The following is a 23408-nucleotide window of genomic DNA, read 5'->3' as shown; positions in this document are numbered from 1 at the left end:
ATATATTCTACATTGTAATTTTGCTTAAATTGGCAACAGTATGAATATTACAGGGTATGACGTTAACATTTTATGAAACTTGTCCTTTCGGGCAAGTTGATAAAAATTCTATTGGCCCAAATTGAAATATAGGTTGTCCTTTAGTAAATGCATATTAAAAATGAAAACGATTAGGTTGTCCTATGGGCAAGTATGATATAACTTTATCTTGTTTAATTGATAGTTTGACTTCTAGCAGGCAATAGGACAACCTTTAATGTCATTACTTGTATTTTGCCAACCCTGTTGTCTGGGACAGGTAAACTGTTTTTTTTTAAATTCTGCATTCTGTTATAATGTCAGTACTCTAGCATTTTCATCATACTTTATTTTTACAGTGAGTAATAAAGCAAAATTTAGGGAATAGAATCGGTCTTCATTTGCTTAAGGAGGTAGACCTACACTATAGGGTAAGGGACACAACTTTTACAAATCATTGGAACATTTGTATTCAGCATTTTCAATCTCATGTAAGCATCAAAGTAACTTGGCCAGCACTCCATAGTATTGTAGAACTGCCTAATTTTGGTATTGTAATCTAATGCTTTGTAACATTTATCACTTTGAAAAATTGTCAAGCATCTGTAAATCTATATATGTAAAAATAGCTCAAGCCAAGGCCTTCAAAATGCAGTAAAAATTTTCTGGAATAAATTTACCCACAACAAATAGGATTACCATAGAAACCTTGCAAAAATATGCAAAAACTTGCAAAAAAGTTAATAAAATCAGGTTTAAAAATATCAAATTTCCCACAAAATATCTTAAATTTTTATTTCATGCCCTGAAATTGTCAAAACTTTTTCCTTGGAAAACCCCTTCCTCATATGGGCATTGCTGGTTAGATTTTTAGCTATTTCACTTTGTAAGCCACTTATCAAATTTAGCATGGTAAAAAATTGACTTTTACTTTCACAATGAAGTCAAATTGTCATTGAAAAAAGCCCCTTCAACATTGAAAATATATGAAACATTGCAAAATACTTTTAGAAGTCCCCTTTTTTCAGAAAATGTTTTACCAACAATAGATTCTTCATTTTTAATCACTGTAGCAACCAAAGGTTTCCATTAATGTCATTTTTCATCCCTAGCCAAAAGTGCAAAACTGAACTGTGGAGTGCTGGGTTAAGCAGCTCCATTAGTGGAGAATTTTCCTTATACATAAGTGCAGATATGCATTTCATCAGTTTAGCTGTAATCATATTTTAAATGAGAATTTCCACTTAAAACATACAAAATGGCAACCATATGTACTTATAAACTCTAAATTTGGGGTTTTGTAAGCTTTTAACACAGGTTTTATGTCAAAATAGTGCATTTATACAATAAAATAGAGGTTTACGCAGAGGGTAGTATCAAAGACTGTATTTTTGTCAATTTTCTTAAAGAAAGGAAATATATTGATTATATCCCATTAGTGATTTGGGAACCAGTTAAAGTAATAAAGGAGTTCGGGGAAAAAAGAAAAAAAATATTCTTTTTTTATTCCAAATTTCAAAGATTAAAAGCAAACCAGAAAGAAATTCTATCTGTGCCAATCTATCCTTAATATATTACATATTGGTTTAAACAAACTAAGAAAGCATGCACAAGTTGATCCACAAAGAAAACATCCATAGAAAGGGATTCAGCAACAAGAAGTTTTCACTTTTGTGAGAGTGGATAGGAAAGAGAATTCACTATGTATACTTCATCATGTGTTTTAATAAATGTTCTGAACTGGCAATAAAACAATGCAACAGAGTATTTCATGTCATTCTTGTCAATCCCCTTCACCTTGATGAAATTATGACTCTTATTAAAGAGGGTTTTTTTTTTTATTTACTGTTCTTGCAATAGGTGTAATATCTTATTGGTGTTATAACCCTATAAACTTAGGGCAAGATATTTTTTTATTATAAAATCGAATCTAAGACGAAAGATAAATGATACAGACTTACCAGTAGGGATTAATGCACATGTAGCATGGAAGACAAACCTTACCAATCTCTCTCTCTACTTGCTTAACTTCATTTCATCTCTCTCTTCTGACTTTTATTACTGACGCAATGCCTCTTGGGTTTTGTTTTCAGAGCAATAACATCAATAAGATATTACAACAGGATATCTGCATTCAATATTTACCCTGCCAGTGTACCTGGTCCATGCTCTGAGTATTTAGTGGAGTTCGAGTTGCTCATTTATTTTTGTTACTTTGTATGTATTATCTCGGTAATTTTATGTTCTTTGTTGTGTGTGTCTGGGCTTTGTCCCTGGATTACATTCTTTTGATTTCTGCTAGAATCTTGGTTCCCTGGATTACTCTAAGACTGACAAACAAAGTCCAAACTGTCAGTTGTCTTAATTCAATGAGGCATATGTTGATAATTAGGTTGTAATATATACACAAGAAGAAATGTGTAATAGGAGTTATCTTTGAGATTTAAACCCCATACTCCCATCAAATAAAGATCATTTCAGAACTAAATATTCAGACTGGATTGAAAAAAAAGTTAAATGGATGGACAACTATAAAAACCTTAAGCCCACTACTTTATAGGATCAATATAACTTGAATATGATCTCAATAAACTACAAGTCATTACCAGACCCCAGTCACAAAAAAAAAATCACTAAATGAGATTTTCCTCATATCCCTCCTAAACTTCAATTCCAACCAATCAAAATGCTTGATGTTTTTATATATGAAAAAATACAAGGAATCGATAAACAAAACATCAGTAATCTAACACATTTTTAGGTACTTCAACCAGTTTATTCAAATCATCTAACATTGTACAAACTTACGTATCGGTTATCATTTGGTTGTTATGACTATTGATCATATGGTCACACTGTTTTTTTTTCTATTGAGGGTTTTTCAAGTTGACAATAGTTAACCCCAGCTGGATAAGTCCTGTGGGTAAATAGTTATCCATTGAATAAAGTTTTGAACAACTAGGACCTGATGACCAGTTTCCGTCATAACTTTTTGTATACGCTACTGCAGAATCAAAGGTTGGTTGTTGGATAAATTAAGTTCTACCATAATAACTAGGGTAAAACAAGCAACTCGTAGCCATATGTCCCCCACCACCGCAAAGAAAGTTTGAAGTGCAAAAGTCCCATAACTCCGGTTAAATTTGACGAATCTAAATGGTGGTGGAATAAAAGTGGCTAACAATCCCACATAATTTGAACAAAATCCATTAAACGGTTTTCATCCACAAGTATGACCACACGGTTGGAAACCAGTATTTCTATGTCCCATACCACATGGCAGCTGGGAATAAAAAAAATATGCCCCACGCTCCAGTTTACATAAAGCTCATATTAAAGACTTCCTCGGAACCTTTTTACATCCTCACTCATCAAGTAGGCAATATATTGATATCTTGTGTGGCTGTCCAAATTTTGTCACAATTATCTCCGCTCCCAGTAGATTGATTTCAAATTTGTTGTGTGACATCACAAAGATGGGCGTACATTGTGAGCAATTCTGGGTGCTGTGCACTATGAACTTCCTGTTTTGTAGCTTAACCATTTTTCACTGTGCAACAAATGTTCATAACAATTATCTCAGCTCCCAATGGATAGATTTATTCAAAATTTTATGTGTGGTTTCATGAAGATGGGACATATGCTGTAAACAATCTTGGTTGCTCCCCGATCTCAACTTCCTGTACATGTAGCATGAAGGACAAATTTTATCTATCTCTCACTGTTTGCTGAACTTAATTTCATTTCTCTCTTCTGATTTTTATAACTGATGCAATGTCTTGGGTAACCCAAGTTGGGTTTTGTTTTAAAACCAATAACATCAATAAGATGTTACAACTTTACTTTACTTTTGTTACTTTGTTTGTATTATCTTGGTTATTTTATGTTTTTTCTTTGTGTTTCTGGTCTTTGTCCCTGGATTACATTCTTTTGATTTCTACTAGAATCTTGGTTCCCTTGATTACTCTTAGCCTGACAAACAATGGCAAAACTGTTTAACTGAAGAAAAGTCCATTATTAAAAATAAGGCATGAAACAGAAATAAAGTGATATTAAAAAAACACACACACACACAATGTTACACTGGCATGTCAGAAAGTCCAACTATCCTCAATTTTTGAAAACTTTTCTTTGAAAATTAAACCCCATGTGTCCTGCACATCTCTCTTATGTGCATAAACCTCCTACAAAATTTAAAAGCTGTAGCTGAAAATTAGAGGGAGGAGATAGCCGGATAAATCATGTACCCCCTATCCAGACAGACCTACAGGAGTAAACAAAGATCCCCCTAACTTTTAGTCAATGGGGCATAAAAAGTAACAAAAAATGTAATCTAAAATCTGTTTATTTTCAAAAATACTGTACAAAAATCAAGCAACATACATATATATATATAGGTATATAATTACATGTAAACAATGTGCTACAGTCAGAGATAAAACAGAAACAAATCAATGTGCAACACAATTGTTCACATAGTCTACTCAGCCTAATCCCTAAAATATGTGCTTCAATATCCCACTCCTGTCAGATTAGTCCTTACCATGTAAACCAATTCAAGATAAAGAAACTTTAAAAAAATTTAAGAATTCAGAATATAGGGATATTTTTGGTCCTTACTCAAGAAAATTAGAACAGAAAACAATTCACATTAATTAACTCCAAGAAAAAGATTCCAAAAAAAGTTCCCCAATACATTTTTTGACGTATGACCGGAAAAAACTGCTTATGTTGCAAAACATTGGTAAAAGTGAAATCTGTCCCAGGTTTTATACAAAATTTCAAAGAGAGGAATCATAAAATTTCTTGCAATCTGATTGGTTGAAACTTTAGTTTCAATTTGAAGCATTTAAGGAAAATTTCAGGTTTTATACAAAATTTCAAAAAGAGGAATCATAAAATTTCTTGCAATCTGATTGGTCAAAATTTTTGTTTTGTTTTCAAGCATTTGAGAAAAATTTGAACTAGAAATATTTTATGAAACCATGAGGTGATATTTTTTTTCAATTTGATGAATTAAAGATTTTGACCCAAAGAGGTAAAGAATGTGACAAAAGAATCAAAAGGTTTGTGCTGTATTACATTTAAGTGTGGAATGTTATATATGAAAGTGTCAGAGAAAAACATATAGCACTCAGATCTATTAAACAGTTAAAGGTCACTCCAAATGAAAAGTAAAAAAATATATGATACTAAGCAGAGAACATCCAAAATGAAATCAATCTATCAGAAAATAAATTAATTTGGGAAAAATACTATAATCTGATTGGTTAAAATAATTTTGTTATATTTCAATGGAAAAAAATATTGACACATCCCTATTCAGTTAAATTCAGAGCTACTTTTCTCATGTTTAAAAATAAAAATATGTTTTAAAATTAATTTTTAAGAATTGGCAATGATCAAAATTTTGTCTGTTGCACTTTGCGCAATAAACAATATGCACTTGGAAAATTTATGTTATTTTTCAATAGACAAAATTTTTATCATTGCCAATTCCTAATTCTGTAAATGAAAATTGAATCATGCTTCATCAAAATACTCTTCTAGAAATCCTTGAAAATAAATTAACAAATTCTGTATGGCAAGCCAAAGTGGACAAAAATGCCTATTTATAAATATTAATAAATAGGCATTTTTGTCCACTTCGGCTTGCCATAATTCTGCAGTTTATATCAAATTTGGATTAATATTCAAGTACTCCTTTTTTTAAGAATTAAAAAAAAGCACAATATGTCATGGAATTTAAGGCACAGTAATATAGCACGGATAAAAGAGAACTATTTACATGATTTTTCTGAAAACAAATATTGCCTTAATGTTACAACTAGATTCGAAAAAAAAAATACCTTAGGCCATACTGCTATACCGTAAGTGGTCTCTTTATTGTCTTTTCTACTGGTAGACCAATCAAGCACATGGCCTTCCAAAAAGCAAAAAAAAATAAGTTAAAACTTGAAATTGATAGCAGATTTTGTTTGTTTTGTTTTGTTTGTTTGTTGTTGATAGATTGTAAATAAAAAAAAATCTAGAAACAAATTTAAGAATGATTTCATGATACAAAAATGTAATTTATTTGAAAATAACACAGCCATTAATACCCAAAGATTTTTTTCAGAGTTAGTAATAAAGCTTGGTCTTTTTAAGAAACTTGAGAGTGTACTCTGGTACTCTGGCCACCTTTATCTTTCAATGTGTGGGATTCTCGTTTCAATACATTCAGCAATGTCTGTGAGCTTTCCAGAATCTGAAAGGGAAAAGACAATAATAAACCTGACATAAAACATTTCTAACCTACAATACTGTCAACACAAATTTTGATTTCTCCACTCTTTACAGTGAAGATATTTTGGGTGGAGTCACAGTGTCTCCACTCTCCACAATGGAGTCACCATTTCAAAAATTGTAAATAATTTCTCCTGTCTTTATGCAAAGGTATATTTAATGGTTCTAGCAGTTTAATAACATTTAAGTAAAGGACAGAAAGAATATTGAAAACTATTGAAGTTGAGCAATTTTATCCTGGTTTTTACTTCGGTGGAGTCACAGTGGAGGACATGAGTGACTCCACTGTGAAGAGTGGGAAAATTAAAATTTTGGTTGACAGTAGTGTACATGTATATGTAGGATTTGGACTGCCTAAATTTTTAGTGATGCACACCAAACTTTTTAATGTTTGAAGTCCTTTAACACATCTTACAAACAATCTATATGTACATGTACATTGCTTGTACTTAAGAACAAATGTAGAAGTCTTTATAAAAGTCAGATAGGAGGTGATTCATGCATGTCAAAGGCCACTGAACTCACTTTTATTTCTTATTCAAAAACAGTTACTGATCACATAATCAGTTTTTTATTTGGTTAATGTGCTTTTGAGAAAAAAAATCACATAGATTGTGTATGATATTATTGGTACTTTGTAATCTGAGTTATCATTCTTGATTTGGATAGATTTGGATGATTATAGAGAGAAATGAAAGTATGATTTTCCCAAAAATACAGATCTGAATACAGAAAAGACTATTGTTATGTAAAAATAAAGCATACATGTATGTAGACTGAAAAAGCAGTTTGTTTGGTGGGTTCGTCTATACCATGACAGTATTTTCCAAAAGGGGGGTTTAACCCCCCAGAACCCCCTTGGATATTTCGCTTAGAACAGACCAGGGGATTTCATTTAAACTTTGCATGAATTTTTTTATAAAATACAGATTAAATTTCATTTTTAGCACAATCAAATCTTTAGTTCACTAGCTATGTTGTTTCACACTTTTTTCCATCCCCAGTGGCCAGGTAAGTATGGACTATTTTCAGCATTTTTTTTTACAATTTTTAAAGATTTCAATGGTACAATTTTAAACTTCTAAATAAAATCCAACTTTAATGGAGCTTCAATGTTCATATGGCAAATGGCCATTGCCGTTCCCAATCACTAATCCTCCTTTTTAATTATTATGGTATTGATACATGTATATATATGGAGCATACATGAAGTTTATTGCCCAATGTGGGTGTGTATCATTTAAAGTTTCATTAAAATCCCTATTTTAACTCAACACTATTATACATGTATGTCAGAGTTTTTTCTAGGTAAACTATGTATAAATGTATGTATAAAAATTCCTGTTCAATGTGCAGTATTTCAGCCATACAATAGTTTTGAAAAAATGTTAAAAGATTAAATATTCACATAAAAAACCATATGCAACTTTCTCACATTAACATCTACATGTAAAATTAAAAGTTGTTTATTTCCATTTAGAGCCCCAACCATAATCTAAATTATAACCATTGTGTATTAACAACAATCTGTTAATCAGCTATTCAAGCATGAAATGTTCATTTAAATAAGTATGTCACTAGTAACATTATACACAATGAACATTTTGTACTTGTTCACAACCTACTGGATTATACATAAAACCTTTTTTACTTTATACAGAAGCAATACACATTATATAAACAATATGTACATGTACCATTTGTGTACCTGAAGTTTTTTTTAATCATATGTTTTTATTCCTTTTAAAGTACATGTACATCAAGCTAAATTTTAAATTTATCCACTCTTCACAGTGGAGTAACTTCTCCACTATATTAAAAACTGGAATAAAATTGCTTCATTCCAAGACGTTTCATTTATTTTTTTCTTTTTTATAACTGAAATGTTATTAAACATTAAAAATCATTCACTATATCTTGTCATGTAAGCAGAAGAATTGGACTACAAGCATGTTGTGAAATAGTGACTCCACTACATGTATGTTGGGTGGAAACACTCTGACTCCACTCACATCGTCTCCAGTGTGAGGAGTGGAGAAATTAAAATTAATGCTAACAACATAACCTGCTTAATATTGTATTGACTATGGCAAATTATCATATTCATTCATTAAACATGTCATAATCTGGTTTTCTATTATACTGAATCTCACAATTACGCCTCCCCTTCATAAAATCCTGGATCTGCCCCTGGACAGTAGTGCATCTTTACTATGCATGTTCTTTTTTTTCACTACATATATGTACATGTACATTTCATGTAAAGACTCCTATTTATGAAAATTGAAGGCCTAATCTAGATGTTGCTGACAAGGAAATGTTTTAGTGAATTCTGTTTGAAAAATAATTATATTGACATTTTTGTCTATGCAATCTATTACAAAATATTCTCCGCATCAAAGACAAATGGAAGAAGTGAGCGAAAACACAGAAAAGTTTTTGTGTTTTAGTTTAAAATGTACTGTTGGCATTACCAATTCATATCATAAAACTATTAAGAACATTGAACCTTTGTTTACATGTACATCAAAGACCTGTAATTAAAGAGATTTGCAAGTGACTGAAATCTCACATTAACATGAGGTGGGAAATGAAATCTCGTACTAACTTAATCGAAAATGACAACTTTACTTTCAATGACCATAAGTAAAAAATTTTGTGAATATTGAAATAAAACCTTCAGTTTCCAATTTTAGGATGTTAAAATTAAATTCAGTATATTTTTTCAAATTAACCTATCACAATTTTTTTGTTTTTAAAGATAATTGAATAAAATCTTCAGTTTCCTATTGCTACATCTCCTGGGTGTCAGCTACAATTATTTATTTCTAACCATTTCATAAAAGTGGAAAAAGTGGTTTAATAAATAAGTGGAAAGGTCGGGGAATCTCATTCTCCGCCACATGATAATTTTATCAATAAACTGGCTAATTAACAAGTTTTCTCATCTCAATAATTATACATGCACACATGTAGGTCTGTATTTTAATACAAATTATGAAATTATGATATACATGTAATATTGATTATTTATGCCAATCTGAACAATTTTTCTTGACCAATCTGACAAAAGCAAAACTTTTCATGAACTCTGATAATAGATTGATTATAGTTTGACATCATTTGACAGATCTTCCTTGCACAGACCCAGCTACAAACTAGACTGACAAACAGAGTCAGTTGTTTCATATGATTGATCACAGGAGCAACCAGCTTGCAGAAAGATGGATCACTCCACTCAATCCATCAGAAAGCTTTACCTTTCTTGTTGTACAAAGAAAATAATCTTATATGCACTAGGAATCAGTTTTTAATTACCAACTAAAGAAAAGAACTACATGTACTTGTTCAACTTTCCGATCAAAGAACACAAGAATTTCACATTTCTGCATACATGTATATATGAGAATATTTTTCAGTGTTACATGCACTAGGAATCAGTCTGTATTTTTTTTACCAACCAGAATTTTATTTTTCTTAGCTGACTGACTTTTACTAAAGCTCCTTCATTTGGTTGTCAGATAAAAAAAAACAAAACTGGTAGAGTTAAAATTCTTAAATAATTTGTAGTACATATGTACTATAAAACTGAAATTTCAATCACAAACTAAAGAAAAGAACTTCATGCAAATTTTCCAATCAAAGAACACAAGAATTTCACCTTTCTGCACACACACACACACACACACACACACAGATATATATATATAAATATATGAGTATATTTTTCAGTGATGTGGAAATAATGAAGTAGATCTAATTGTCTATTTAGTTGCATAATTCTTACTCAAAGAAAAACAGTTATCACTTACATGTATTCTAATTACACAGAATGAATGAACGTCAAGAAAGGAAACCAACTTTAAAATTGTTTTGAACAAGATGTGTTATGACTCAGGAAATTAAATCCATGCAAGTACACTCAAGATCAGAAGGGTACACATTTGTATATATATGTATAGACTTATGACATGTATCAGCTGACTACCTTGTACACGTACATTGTACAAGCATATGTACTAAAGATAAGTTGACTCATAGGGACAAAAAAAATTATGAAGAATTTTGTACAATGATTACCCTATATGTGTACTTCACAAAGAAAAAACCTACCTTCATATAAGCTGATTCTGTTTCTGCTATTGTCTTATCAAATTCATTTCTGGATGCCATCTTTTTACTTAAACTTTCATTTACTTTGGCTAATCTCTCAGTTAATATTCTAATGTCATTTTGTAATTTCTGTTTTTCTTCCTCTTCCTGCAGAATCTGTTTATGGAGATCATCTCTCTTCTGACAAAGATCATTAATGCCTGTGTTGTACAAAAATAACATTTACATGTGTACATGTTCATTAAGATATAAAATTTATATTTATATAATTTATATGTACAAATTAATTTATTGAATACACTAGTAAGATTGTTGACTGCATTGTTTCTAAATCAATGTTCTACCAATAATTTTAATTACCTCATTGTACATGTTTGTGTAGACGGTTGTTCAACGGTATACCAAAATACATACAGTGTATGTACAAATTATCAATAAAATGAGAATGGAAATGATGAATATGTCATAGAGACAAGAAAAATGTCAGCTCAAGACCATCTAATGATCTTCAATGAACGAGGAAACCCTCACACCACAGGGCAGGCAACAGCTGACCACAAAACAACATTGTATGCAGGTACAATTCTCCATCAACATAAAAGTAAATTAAAAGTGAAAACGAAACAATACACACGAAGTCCAGAAATTCTTGACTTAGGACAGGCGTAAAAAATGTGGCAGGGTTAAAGTACCTATGTGGGATCACAACCCACCCTGCTTCAGTTCTGGCCACTGTGAAAAAAAATATTATATAGATGTACATGTAATTAAACACACCTTAAAATTAGTTCAAAAAGGTCTGAGTCCCTTGTTCAACAGAAATAAAGAAACTTATTATACATACATGTAACATAAATGAACAAACCAAGGACTACTCGAAGTGTACATGTATGTCAAAAGCCACAAAACCACATCTGAGTTACATGATTGCCAATGTGTATTATAATAAGATGGCTGTTCCCTAAAGTTTATTGAAGAAAGAAGGTTGTATAAAGTGAAATAAGATATCCTGTTATCCATAGTTCTCTACAGGCCAAAACAGTAGTATAAAAATTGTTACACATACATGTACAAGTAAGCTGTTAACTTTTCATGTCTAGACATAAATTTTATTTTTCCCAAATCTGTAAAATACACAGGTACAGCATTTTTTTTTATCATTATACAACCTATATTTACGTACACTGTAGTGCAAAAAAATGTAAAATAAAATGCTGTATTGATTCAAGATACATGTATATAAAATGTACTAATATGAAGACAACACTACTTTTCACAACATCAAATAATAAAATATGGGAAATACAATGAGATACATGTACCTTCTGTTGATGAATGGAATGTGACATCATGTAAATATGACATTAAGGACTATCACTTGATTTTTTTAGGCAGTGTGCATGCACATATGTACCCGTTTCATACTAAAAACTATACAAAAAGCAGTAAAAACACATACATGTCGATTGAATTAAGAAATTTTTCCACTAGCTTAATTTAGCAAGTACTGAAAATTTACATAATAATTTCTACTTCAAAATTTGAATTTTTGCATGTGTCTCCCCTTGAATTTGATCAGTGGCATGTGATATACATTTGAACAAATTCAAGTAGTTGGCATGGTTATCACAGATACAACATGTACAATGTACATGTACACTGCATTTCATATCTTTTAAGTAATAGATAAACATTAAATCCTAGCTCTAGAATAAAGCAAGATGATCAATCAACAACTTTAGGTAGACTTTTAGTAGCAGTCAAGATTTGATAACACAGTCCTTAAGACAGTTATGTAAAAACCAGTGAAAGTGACTGTGTGACAGTCTCACTTACCATATTTGACATACACTACTCTCAACCAAAATTTTAATTTCTCCACTCTTCACAGTGGAGTCACTCATGTCCTCTACTGTGACTCCACCAAACTAAAAACTAAGATAACATTGCTCCATTTCTTTTCAATACTTTTTCTGTCCATAACTGAGAAATGTTATTAAACTGCTAGATCCTTATAATATCCATTGGTATAAAGACAGGAGTAGTAAACTAGGAACGTTTTTTTGAAATTGTGACTCCACTGTAGAGATTGGAGAAAACTGTGACTCCATTCATAATACTTGTATCTCCACTGTGGAGAGGGGAGAAATTAAAATTAGTGTTGACAGTAGTGTACAGTACATTGACCTTATATGGTGATACAGACAAAAAAAAACATGAGGAAAATTATAAAACCCTCATATACTTTCAAGTGGGCCAATAAACAAATTAAATGTACATGTGTTGGCAAGGTGTCGTAACAATGGACTGGTTCAGCAACAGTATGGAATTCTGGGATTGCTATTGTTCTCAACATTTCTGATCAGTCAAATTGTACATGTATTTTACTAGTACACTGCAAAGGTGCAACATTGTGTACGAGAACAAAAGATGAATTTCTGAATTGGTCCATTCAACTACATTTTGTAACATAACCTAACTTTTTGTTGAGTACATTTACATGAATATTGACAGAAGCTTAAAATTAAAAGGTCGAATTAAAAAATTAGGGCATTTATATATGATGAAATTCCTTTTGTAGTTAATGAAGTGCTTCAAAAAAGTGATAAACACTTATTAAGTTGTTCATGAAACTAAAAATCAATAGAAACAAAACCGAACGAATCATACATGTCATTTGAAAACACCACTGTAGTAAATTCGTTTCATTTAAATGTTGTTCTGACATCAAGACTTACATTTAACTAATTCGTTGTTGTAACTCTGTAAAGCAGCCCCTTGTTGTGACATTTTGGGCGCTAAAAAGATGAAAATGAATGAATTATCCCTGTCAAAACTTGTTTTTGTATTTTGTGTGTTGATAGGCAAATTTGCGTTCTACGTCACAGAATCAGTGAAAAAATTAATTTTCGTCCAAAACGGAAAAGTAAAGGATTTTCCGTACAAAAATAGTAGTCAAAACGTCACTTAAATCAGTCGTCATTTTTAAGATCACCCCTTCAGTAATATCAATGATTTTTTTATAGTCTGCTATGAAGAATCCTTGGTAATATATAGTGACAATATAAATTAAATAACGAAGTAAAGTAAGATGAACTGATTATAGTCTATGGAAAAGGGTCAAGGAATAAAAGAAAAAATGTCATCATCAACCATACTGACACGCTTGCTCCTGCAGGTTATATATGTCCCTGGTGAAGGGGTGGAGAGTTATATTTATTATTTCATGTAGACATGTACTGTGTTCAACTACAGTAATTTTGACAATTTCCTTTTTTTTTTTCTTTTTTTTTTTTTTTTTGTTACGTTTAGATTTCGGTGGGGGTTATGCTTTCGACTAGAAGAAGATACAGGAACTGCGTCACTGTGAATTGCGTGGAATTGTCATGAATACATCATTGGTTCGTTGGCGATCAACAAGGATATTATGTATTCATGACAATTTCACGCAGTTCAAATGCAGTCTGATTGATCTTAGAGCAAATAGTTACCTATGAGCACAAAGGATATTATTTTTTTAGAAAAGCTGCAAATCAGAATTAAAGGCCGGCTTTTATATGCCAAAGATTTGTTTTAAATTACATACCAAAACAGTAATGGCTCTTTTGGGAAACATAATATTGTGCTTACTTATTGTATTATGAACATGTATGCTTTCCGTAAGATGCAGATACACGTATATAATCGTACATGTACATGCCCATCCTATTAAGGGATATCCCCGCTAGTGGTCCCGTTTGAGCTTGTATATATATATGCCCGATTGAGTGTGTGAGTTCTTCGCATTATTAAATATAGACAAAAATAAACGAAAAACCATTAGATTCCAGAAATTACTGGACTATTTTTTAGTGTACGTACTGTATAATCAGCACTTGACGACCCGTCATAAATTATTTTTGAACGATAGCTGTTTTTTTTTTCTCGTCCTGTGATTCATCTTCTAAATTTTTTTTAATTTGCATAAATAATAAAATTGTAGATTTAAGAGTGACCTCAATTTAATTTTTCTTATTATCATTAGTATTTCCATTAATACCCTCAATAAACTTTATAATGCATGCGTGACAGTTATCTCACATTTCATTTTGAAATTTGAAACGAAACTCACAGAGGCTTTTATTAAGAACAATACTTTCATATTAAGTAGCATTCCCGCTAAGAATCATGCAAAATATGATTCATGGTTAAAAAGCCTACATATTTTTTATTTTTGACATTTTGTTTGAATTGCCATAGTAAACAGAAATTAACATTTAATTTTTCATACAACCCGTGTTCTTAGGAAATAAAAATTATATAGAATGCACTGTAGATTTCAAAATTAAGGGGGATAACTCGGTAAATGACACTCAAATACAGTAGAATTTATTGGATTTTCAATATTGATTATCTCCTAAGGGCAGGCAGATTTGAATGAATAGTTACACATTTCAAAGTATAGACCCATAAAACAACTTAATTACAAAAATGAAAATATGTAACCTTTTTGGGGGGTGTATCACATTTTTCAGATTTTGCATGATTCTTACAAAGACATCTACTTAATAGACTAAATTAGACATTCTTCCTTTGTTTAAATTCTTTTTTTCAACTTAATTATACGCATTCTATCTTGTACTAGGGATAGCATATCAATAATATACCGCTTTTACGTAGAACACAAAAACAGACTAGAACACGTGGAAGCAGTTTACGTAATGCTGGACGGCAATAATGGGAGGAAGTTGTTGTAAAAAGGAGAGTATGTATTTTTAAACCATGTCTTATATAAAAATAAGCTCTACGCTGCGGCAGATGTTCGTTTCCTCTCATACTAACTGCTACAGACAGGCCTTTCGAAATTCTCGGAAATTATTTAAATCAAACGTCGTTTGACAATCGGGTAACATCGAGTAAAATGTTTTGAACAGTTTTTCCTTACATTTTAAGATTCTTGTATTTTCTAAGAGGATTGGCCACAGCCAGAGTCTAAAGTGACTTTCGAACGTCAGACGTTGTTTTGATCGGAGCTTGATATGAAATTTTAATGATTACGTGCGGAGTTCCAACAAACCTCACCAAAGGTTTGAAAAATTCTGCGACTTCCTCTGCTTCCCCTGATACATGCAGTCGCAGCATGACCGGCTGTACTTTTGGCTGAATCAATTAAACCACGAGAGGAAAAATGATATAAAAATAGCAGTAAAATTTAGTATAAACTGAAAAAAATAGATTTTAGAAATACGTAACACGGATAAGTTTCTTTACTATGTAGTAAATTATCCCCCTTGCAAAAGTTTTGGGTTAAATAGGTTTCCCCCTGTCGGTCTGCCCGAGCTCGCTGTTTTTCATAAAAATGACCTGCAAGCATAAAAAAAGTGATTCTGTAGCCCCATTCCCAATAATAGTCCTAAAAAAGTAATTCTGTAGCCCCATTCCTAATAATAGTCCTAAAAAGTGATTCTGTAGCCTCATTCCCAATAATAGATTTAAATAGCTGTTACAAAATAATTTCTGTAGTTTGATTTGGATTAACATGATGACTTGAACACTATTTTTTCCTTCTGCAGTTAAATCCTAATTTCAGGTGCAAAAAATCTCAAAAGGCTAAATATAAGAACGTATAATCCTAATGCAAAACGCAAAATAGCGAGCGGACCAGACGAGATACCTTACTGGGAGGAAACGTATGATAAATATGACGCAAAACAACTGGTGAAAGAATGTAAAAAAATAATGGATGAAATCAATGAGCGACGTGATAGACTGAAAAAAGTAGAAACCAGCCTGAATGAGAAAGAGGAAAACAGAAAAGAAGTGGATAGAGAAATAACAGAGGCGGAAAATGTATATGAACAAGTTAGTATACGTAATATAAGAAGACATATTCATTATACTGTACTGAAATGATAACAAAGCCCTACATTCACTTTATATTAAGGATTCCTGTCATGCACGAATGCAAGTCACAAGCACGTCCGCATATCCAGCGGTGATTTTCGGGTTGGATCCACCTTTTTGTATGAAAAGTTGGTAAATTTTGTGGCAAATAGGTGGAAATGGATAAATGATTGTCTTGAACTCCCTTTTCGTATTAACTTTTTGAATATATCCCTGTACAGATATATGTAATAAAAAGTCTCGAAGCAAGCAGCGCCCGTGATGTAAGTGGAAACTAATTAGCATTTTTTTTTAAATATATGAAAAGCGAACTGAAATTCACTTCGCGTCGGATTTATGACTGCTTCCTCAGTGTTACTTCATTTGATTGTTTCAAGTAATAATTTTTTATTGTTTCCAAAATAAATATCTACTTATAAATCTTTGTCAGTGTAATTTGTATGTTTTTATATGATAATTTTTGTTTGTTAATCTCACTTTGTGCCCTTCGTCATTGAACGCTTCTCACACGAAACAACTTTAGACGTGCTTCGACAGGGTACACTATGCCAGTATATGTTTTTTTCATCTTACAAAGATCAAAGTTGTATCATATTTCAGATTAACCGGACTTCTAAAAAGTTGATTAAAGATGTGAAGAGAAGAGCAAGTTATCTAAACGAAAACCACCTGCATGGGACGAGTAAAGAAGATGAATTTCTAACAATTCCATTCAGTTACAAAGACGTCAGAGAAACGTCACAAGATAGATTGAAAATAAAATGACATAATAGGTTAAATATAGATTCACAATGGTCGTTAGATCTTCGGATTCTTTCATGTTGCAGAGGTGTCACAAAATTCCTGGTTTACACTGCTGTACAACGTTTTATCTGAATGAAAGTGAAGATTTCAACTATTACGCAAACATACATTATACTTAACGAGAAAGTCAACTGCATGACAAAAATGTATAAATTATTTATTTCTGATAACCAATAGCAGCAAATACATCTTTCAAGCTTATAATTACATGAAACACAATATTTGTCAAGTGCAAAGTTCTTATAAATAAAACAGCGCCGCATTTAAAAATATTAAATATGTGAAATTAATCTGAGACTCTTCTTTTTGTTTTAAGTATGACCACAAATCTAATTGCATTTATGCACAATGCATTTCATTTGTTTTGTTTAAACGAAGAAGGGGGGCATGACTGATTTTTCGTTTTGTTTTTGTTGTTATTTCCATTTTTAATCAAATTATTTCTCCACAGCTAGAGATTCTCAGAAGAGGAAGAATTTTGGAAAAGGAACGTACGAAATACAGTGACGAATCCAGTGGAGTGCAGGGGGGTTGCCACGCCATTTTTATTGGATTTTTTTTTCATTTTAATGTGTAAAATTGACAAAAACTGGCAAATAATAATAATGTCCTACATGTAGTACCCCCTTTTTCTGAGTAACCTCGGCTGGTACCCCCTTTTCAAAGTGTCTGGATCCGGCCCTGAAATACCTGTAAGAGATTAGTTTGTTTAATAATAGGTCATTTCATGCGATTCCTATCAACTATACCGGACATTTCAATCTCATTTCAATGGGCCACCAGTCAAAATGAGTTGACTAGCTGAACTTATCTTAAATCAAAATGATTTTGGAGTCTATGTGTCAACTGTAGCGATTGTGGCGAGAGAAGTATTGTCCTATACAATTCATACTTAGTCTAATTAATTTACCAGTGGCGGATCCAGGGCTCCGAATCCACATTTTGGAGAGAGTTTTTTTTAATCTGGGGAAGAAATAAGCAAATAATAGCCTGGACCCCTTATTGTCTTGAACCCCCTATTAAAAAAATTCTGGATTCGTGAACGAGTCTTCGGGTATTTCTATAAGCATACACGTACAGCATATATAATTCTATGAAAAGACCACCATAATGTATTCATTCTGAGCACACTGCCAACAGAAACACAAATACGAATACGTAACTTTACAATGAATGAACTAAACGATAGATCGTAACACACATGATACATCAACATAGCTTACTAAAGAGTATCTGAAATTCTGTAAAAGTATTCATCTAATTCTTTTAAGTTTTTATCGAAAAGTCATCTATCATTTATATCATAACTTTATATGGAATACAATTACTTCGAAAGATGAATTCTTTCAAACAGGATATAAACATTTCAAGCATCAGTGTCATGGCGAATACAACTTTTGTCATGGCAGTTCTTCATATTCGTATTTTCGCGTGATGAATCGTTTGCACATTGAAGGTAACTTTCTCGTATCCAAATTTGATCTAAGTCTTTTTCTTTATTTGGCGTTATACTTCCGGTATCCACGGATTCCACGCACAATTTCCCGCCAGATTTTTTGTTTGGAGTTGGTAAAGATTTCGGATCAACTCTTAACTCGGCCTCTGTAGTCATACTTTTTTCTTCCATCAAAGCTACAAGGAGATGATTAAAACAATATCATAACAATGGAAGAGTAATCAAGGTAACCAAGATTCTAGCGGAAATCAAAAGAATGTAATCCAGGGACAAAGACCAGACATGGAAAACAGACACACACAACAAAAAAACATAAAATAAACAAAATAACACATACAAAGCAACTAAAGTAAACGAGCAACTCGGACGTACTCCACAAAAAAAAAAACAAAGCATGGACCAGGTACACCGGTAGGGTGAACACTGAAATTTAACTATCATGTCACGAAATGATGTAAGTAATCGCTATTATAATGTCTGTATACTGCGCAAGTCAACAATTTTCGTTGAATGCTTCGACGAAAAGACTGAATTTCAATTAGTTATTTTCAGTCGGACCAGGATGTCGGGAACATTAAGACGAAGTAAAGAAAATAAAGACAAAACAACAAATGAACAAATATAAATTGTAACAATGCTAATTAAGATGATTAAACTGGTCCTACTAAAAGCATGGGAGCAAGGTACAGGAGTACCATTCTGGTGGGGTACGGCAATTTTAGCCTCCGAGAGCCAACCAGGGGCGGATCCAGGATTTCAGTTTGGGGATTTCATGAATGTAGGATTCCACTCTATAAATATGCCACTGCAGATAATTCATGACATTTTGTAGTAAAGCTATATTGAGACACTCTAACATGCACATCCAACATTGTTTTTTCCTGTAAAAACATATATTGTTCGAACCCTTACATTATGGAAATCCATGAAAATGATTGATATTCTCTTATATTTTGTCATAAAGATCTGTAGCTATGGTAACATAATTGGGGAAATATCAGTTTTAATGACGAAATATTTGGTGCATGCCTTCCCAAAATTAAATGTCAAAACAATGCAAAGTATTAAAGTAAAAAAACAAAAATATGTGTACCTTTTTTTTCTGCTCATGATTTTAATCTGAAAGTCCGTGCGAAATTTTGCATTTTTGAAAAAAAAACCAGCCAGCTGGTACAGATGAGATAACCCACTGCAGCAAGACCTGAATATTTCCAGATAGCTTGAAATATGCATTTACACCTCTTTACCTTAACAAGAATTGCATCTATTAATGTACGAATGCTCTACTACCCACAATCGATATTTCCTTGAAGTTTCACCTTGCATTTTAAAGTTTTACCAAATTTAAACTTTGTCTACGAAACAGGTCAACTCAGTTGCATCTGTACAGTACAACCTAAATAAGATTAAAGGACAAGAAAGTTTGGGAGGTAAAAAAAATTGTACAAAATCGAGATTCCATGGAAACTATTCTTCTCAATTTTAGGGGCGGTGTATGCCGGGTTCAAACCTAGGAATCCACGCCCCCCACCAAATACACTGCCAGTTTCTTCCGATTTTGAACGGAATTTAAGCGCTCGAAAAAACAACCTCAATGGTGATGATTGATATGATTATCGATAGGTTCATTAATTAATCGCAGCAACCTTAGACCTTTTGAAGTGATAGAAGTCTAAAAATAATTATCATACCCCTGTTCTATAAAAGCTTTCCTATAAAACGGAACACGGTATTTATAAATGAGTAACAACGACAGAGCAAGCTTCTGAATAGCATAGTAGTGAAATCTTTTGTTGACATTGATACGTATAATAATATAATGATTAGAATATAGTACAGTATTTGTTCTTCATCATTACAAATCTTTATTATAGTTTTAAAAAAAAAACTCATGGAATACATGTGAAACCTAAGTTCTTTTAACCACTTATAGAAATCCGCTGCTTCGATGATATCAAGAATGTCATCACTCATGACATTCTTTATGGAGATTTATAACAACAATTACGTTTTATAAATGTGTATTTTGATACAGAAACAGTCACTGTTTATCTTCTAAACAATGCCTTGGTAATAATTTTAATGGTGTTGCCAATCTAAATCGTTTGAATTGTAAGAAATAATGTAAGTCCGAAGAGTCATTTGCATAAGTCCTTACACCCCAGTGTGAATCTATTAAGTATTTGTAAGAATCTGGCAAAATGGGAAAAATCAGAAAAATGCATGTCAAAACCCCACCAAGCTGACAATTAAATATCACTCAAGGATGCTTTCTCTCTTTGAAAAGACCATAATTTGATCTTTGCATCATTGGATTTGCCCAGATTTTTTTCAATAGAATCTTAGAAAAATGAGGTTTTTGACAGAGTTATCTGCCCTTGAAATGTTCATTTTCGGTGTATTTCAATGAAATTGTAACTCATTGATCCAACATATGGAAAATCTGCCCTTGAAATGTTCATTTTCGGTGTATTTCAATAAAATTGTAACTCGTTGATCCAACATATGGAAAATCTTGTCTGTTTCCCTTGATTCTGATGAAGGAAAAAAAAAAGTCAAATTAAACTATCAAAATTGTGGATTTTTTTATACCATGTTTCACCCACTGCCTGATTCTTACAGATACTGACACTTACAAGAAAAAGGTTCAAAAATGTTTCGTTAATAGATTTGTTTGTTTTAAATAGTGATTATAATTCAATATTTTTCATGATGTGTGTGTGTGTGTGTGTGTGTGTGTAATCATTTGTTTGCATTCATTTTCATAATGGGCATCGGGTTTACTTCCTATCACAAGCGCAAGTGGCCGTAGACATGCGCAAATGATAAAAAAATCTAGTAAAACACATAGATCATACTCACACATGTACGCATTCTTCCTTGATTCGAACTCCGTATTAAGCATTGTAACCAGAAACGTCTGTGTTTTATTTTTCTGTATTGACAGAACTAGGGCTTCATAACCTTCTGGTCCCTTTGTCTGAAGAATATCCAGCATCTTTCCGGCTTTGGTACTCTGTGACGGTTCATTTTTGATAACTTCTTGATCGTCTCTTGTTAGGACTTTCTTTGATCGTAAATAATCGAAGTGATCACAGGGGTTTAAATACTTACACAAGTATGCTCTCTTGTCTTCCAAAATCTATATAAGAACAAAGTTAGGTTTTATCATTCTGAAATGCGTTGATGGCGTTTAAGAACAACTTGTTAGCATGGTTCAACCAGAAGTTTTATTAAGAACATTTTCATTAAGTTGTTTGTTTACCTACTTGTACCCAATATAATGCTAGAATAGAGATTTTTTCTGATACTATTGGTTTCAATTATTTCTATACTTAACAAGTATTTAAATCATTTTCAACGAAAGCAAAAGTAAGTATGCTAAAATATAATTTTAATCATCGAGAGTAGACAAATATTTCAATGTTAAACTCGGTTGGAGAATACTATGGTAATCTGTTAATTCTGTAAAAAGATTTTACTCCAAATACAAGTTGATAAACTTCAATACGAAACTGGGATTGCGTGACTAACACCCCAGAGATATAGAATATTCCTACTCTGCATAAACCGCGAGAAGAAAATTTGACCAAGGAATAGTAACAAATGCTACTTTTTACTGTAGGGAAACTAGCCAAAATTTCCCATGAATTTAAAATAACTTCTGAAGCACACATTCTACACTTTAGAATTTAAGGGTGCTTGAACCATAATGGTCATAAAATGTTTAGGGTAGCCACAAAAAACTTGGGACGGTAGGGTAGCAGGAAACAGGCATATATTTGTTTTTTACCTTATATAGTCAAATGAAACTAAAAGTTATTTTATCAGTGTCAAAGGTCATTTAATGGTTATAGAAAATATAAAAAAAGCGTTTTAGGAAATCATAAAAACAATATAAAACTAAAGTATAGAATATGATCTCATGAATTATTTGCATTTTGTGAATACATACACATGACATACAGTGAAGTGTACGATGATATTTTTAAGTGCTCAGTTGTGTTTAATTACATATCGTCGGAGATTTTAATGATACCCATTCGTTTTCACAGTAATTTATCGAACTTATTACCGTACAGTTACTGTATACGGAAATAGGTAAGTCTACAAATATAACAATAAAATAAAAATAAAACATATTTACGTTCCGGGTCAAATTCTCAATCACTTCTTCTCTGGTAACACATTCAGAAGGCATGTTTTGACTAGGAAAATGGAAGTTAAAAATTCCCCGTGTAATTTCTTCCGTATTTACATTTTTCCTAACATGCCTAAGATGTAAATAAAAGGTGAACTACCACTGGGATTTAAAAGTCTCCGTGTTTCAAGTATTTGTAATAGAAGATAACCTTGCTTGTGGTTGAATAAGTGTCAAAAGAGGGAGGATTTAAAAATAGAGGTATTAACAAAAGGTGGATGGTTTCAAATGTTGTTAAAAAACATATCAATATCATAGGCATATGTGTGAAAGGAAAAAAAAGCATTTATCGTGCAATATGTAAAAAGGACATTAAAAGTTGACAAAAAATGCAAGAAACATATCTTGCATGTCGTAATGTGTCTAAGCCGCATGTCGTAATTCTGGGCAACTGCAGTCAATCAAAGTTTAAGGAAGAAAAATATTAGTTGAATTATTTACAAACCTGTCGGTGGTTGTTTAACAATATTGCGATTCTACTCCCAGGAAAGTTTTTATGCATGTCCGCAGGAGCCTCTATATATACAGTTAGTAATTCATACCATGAGTTCAATTGACTTGCATGCATATGGGTAACTTCAGTGGGAGGTGCGGGGGGGGGGGTTGGTACCCCCTTTTATTGGAAAATTTGTCATTTTCATGTGTAAA

At 32.1% G+C, this 23408-nt stretch overlaps 3 protein-coding genes across 3 annotated transcripts; 1 reads left to right on the top strand and 2 right to left on the bottom strand.

Annotated features, from left to right (window-relative positions):
* Nucleotides 1-6023: 6023 nt before the first annotated feature.
* Nucleotides 6024-13312, bottom strand: LOC148612119 (microtubule nucleation factor SSNA1-like). Its single transcript, XM_088593251.1, has 3 exons — nucleotides 13155-13312; nucleotides 10417-10616; nucleotides 6024-6265 (listed from the first exon to the last, which is right to left on the bottom strand). Exons 1-3 carry the CDS (start codon nucleotides 13204-13206, stop codon nucleotides 6161-6163), a joined length of 357 nt encoding a protein of 118 aa, XP_088449377.1. The 5' UTR covers nucleotides 13207-13312; the 3' UTR covers nucleotides 6024-6160.
* A 1717-nt stretch (nucleotides 13313-15029) lies between these two features.
* Nucleotides 15030-17604, top strand: LOC148612118 (uncharacterized). The gene is made up of 3 exons (XM_088593247.1): nucleotides 15030-15160; nucleotides 15986-16257; nucleotides 16900-17604. The coding sequence occupies exons 1-3, from the start codon at nucleotides 15133-15135 to the stop codon at nucleotides 17062-17064; spliced, it is 465 nt and encodes a 154-aa protein (XP_088449373.1). The 5' UTR covers nucleotides 15030-15132; the 3' UTR covers nucleotides 17065-17604.
* On the bottom strand, nucleotides 17245-22899 carry LOC148612117 (uncharacterized). Its single transcript, XM_088593246.1, has 3 exons — nucleotides 22707-22899; nucleotides 21422-21701; nucleotides 17245-18735 (listed from the first exon to the last, which is right to left on the bottom strand). Exons 1-3 carry the CDS (start codon nucleotides 22758-22760, stop codon nucleotides 18470-18472), a joined length of 600 nt encoding a protein of 199 aa, XP_088449372.1. The 5' UTR covers nucleotides 22761-22899; the 3' UTR covers nucleotides 17245-18469.
* Nucleotides 22900-23408: the final 509 nt, after the last annotated feature.

This window comes from Perna viridis, chromosome 7 (genome assembly GCF_037379345.1).
Source record: "Perna viridis isolate PV_CMFRI_1.1 ecotype Kerala chromosome 7, ASM3737934v1, whole genome shotgun sequence".
Lineage (NCBI taxonomy): Eukaryota > Metazoa > Mollusca > Bivalvia > Mytilida > Mytilidae > Perna > Perna viridis.
This window is presented reverse-complemented; position numbering and strand designations above follow the sequence as displayed.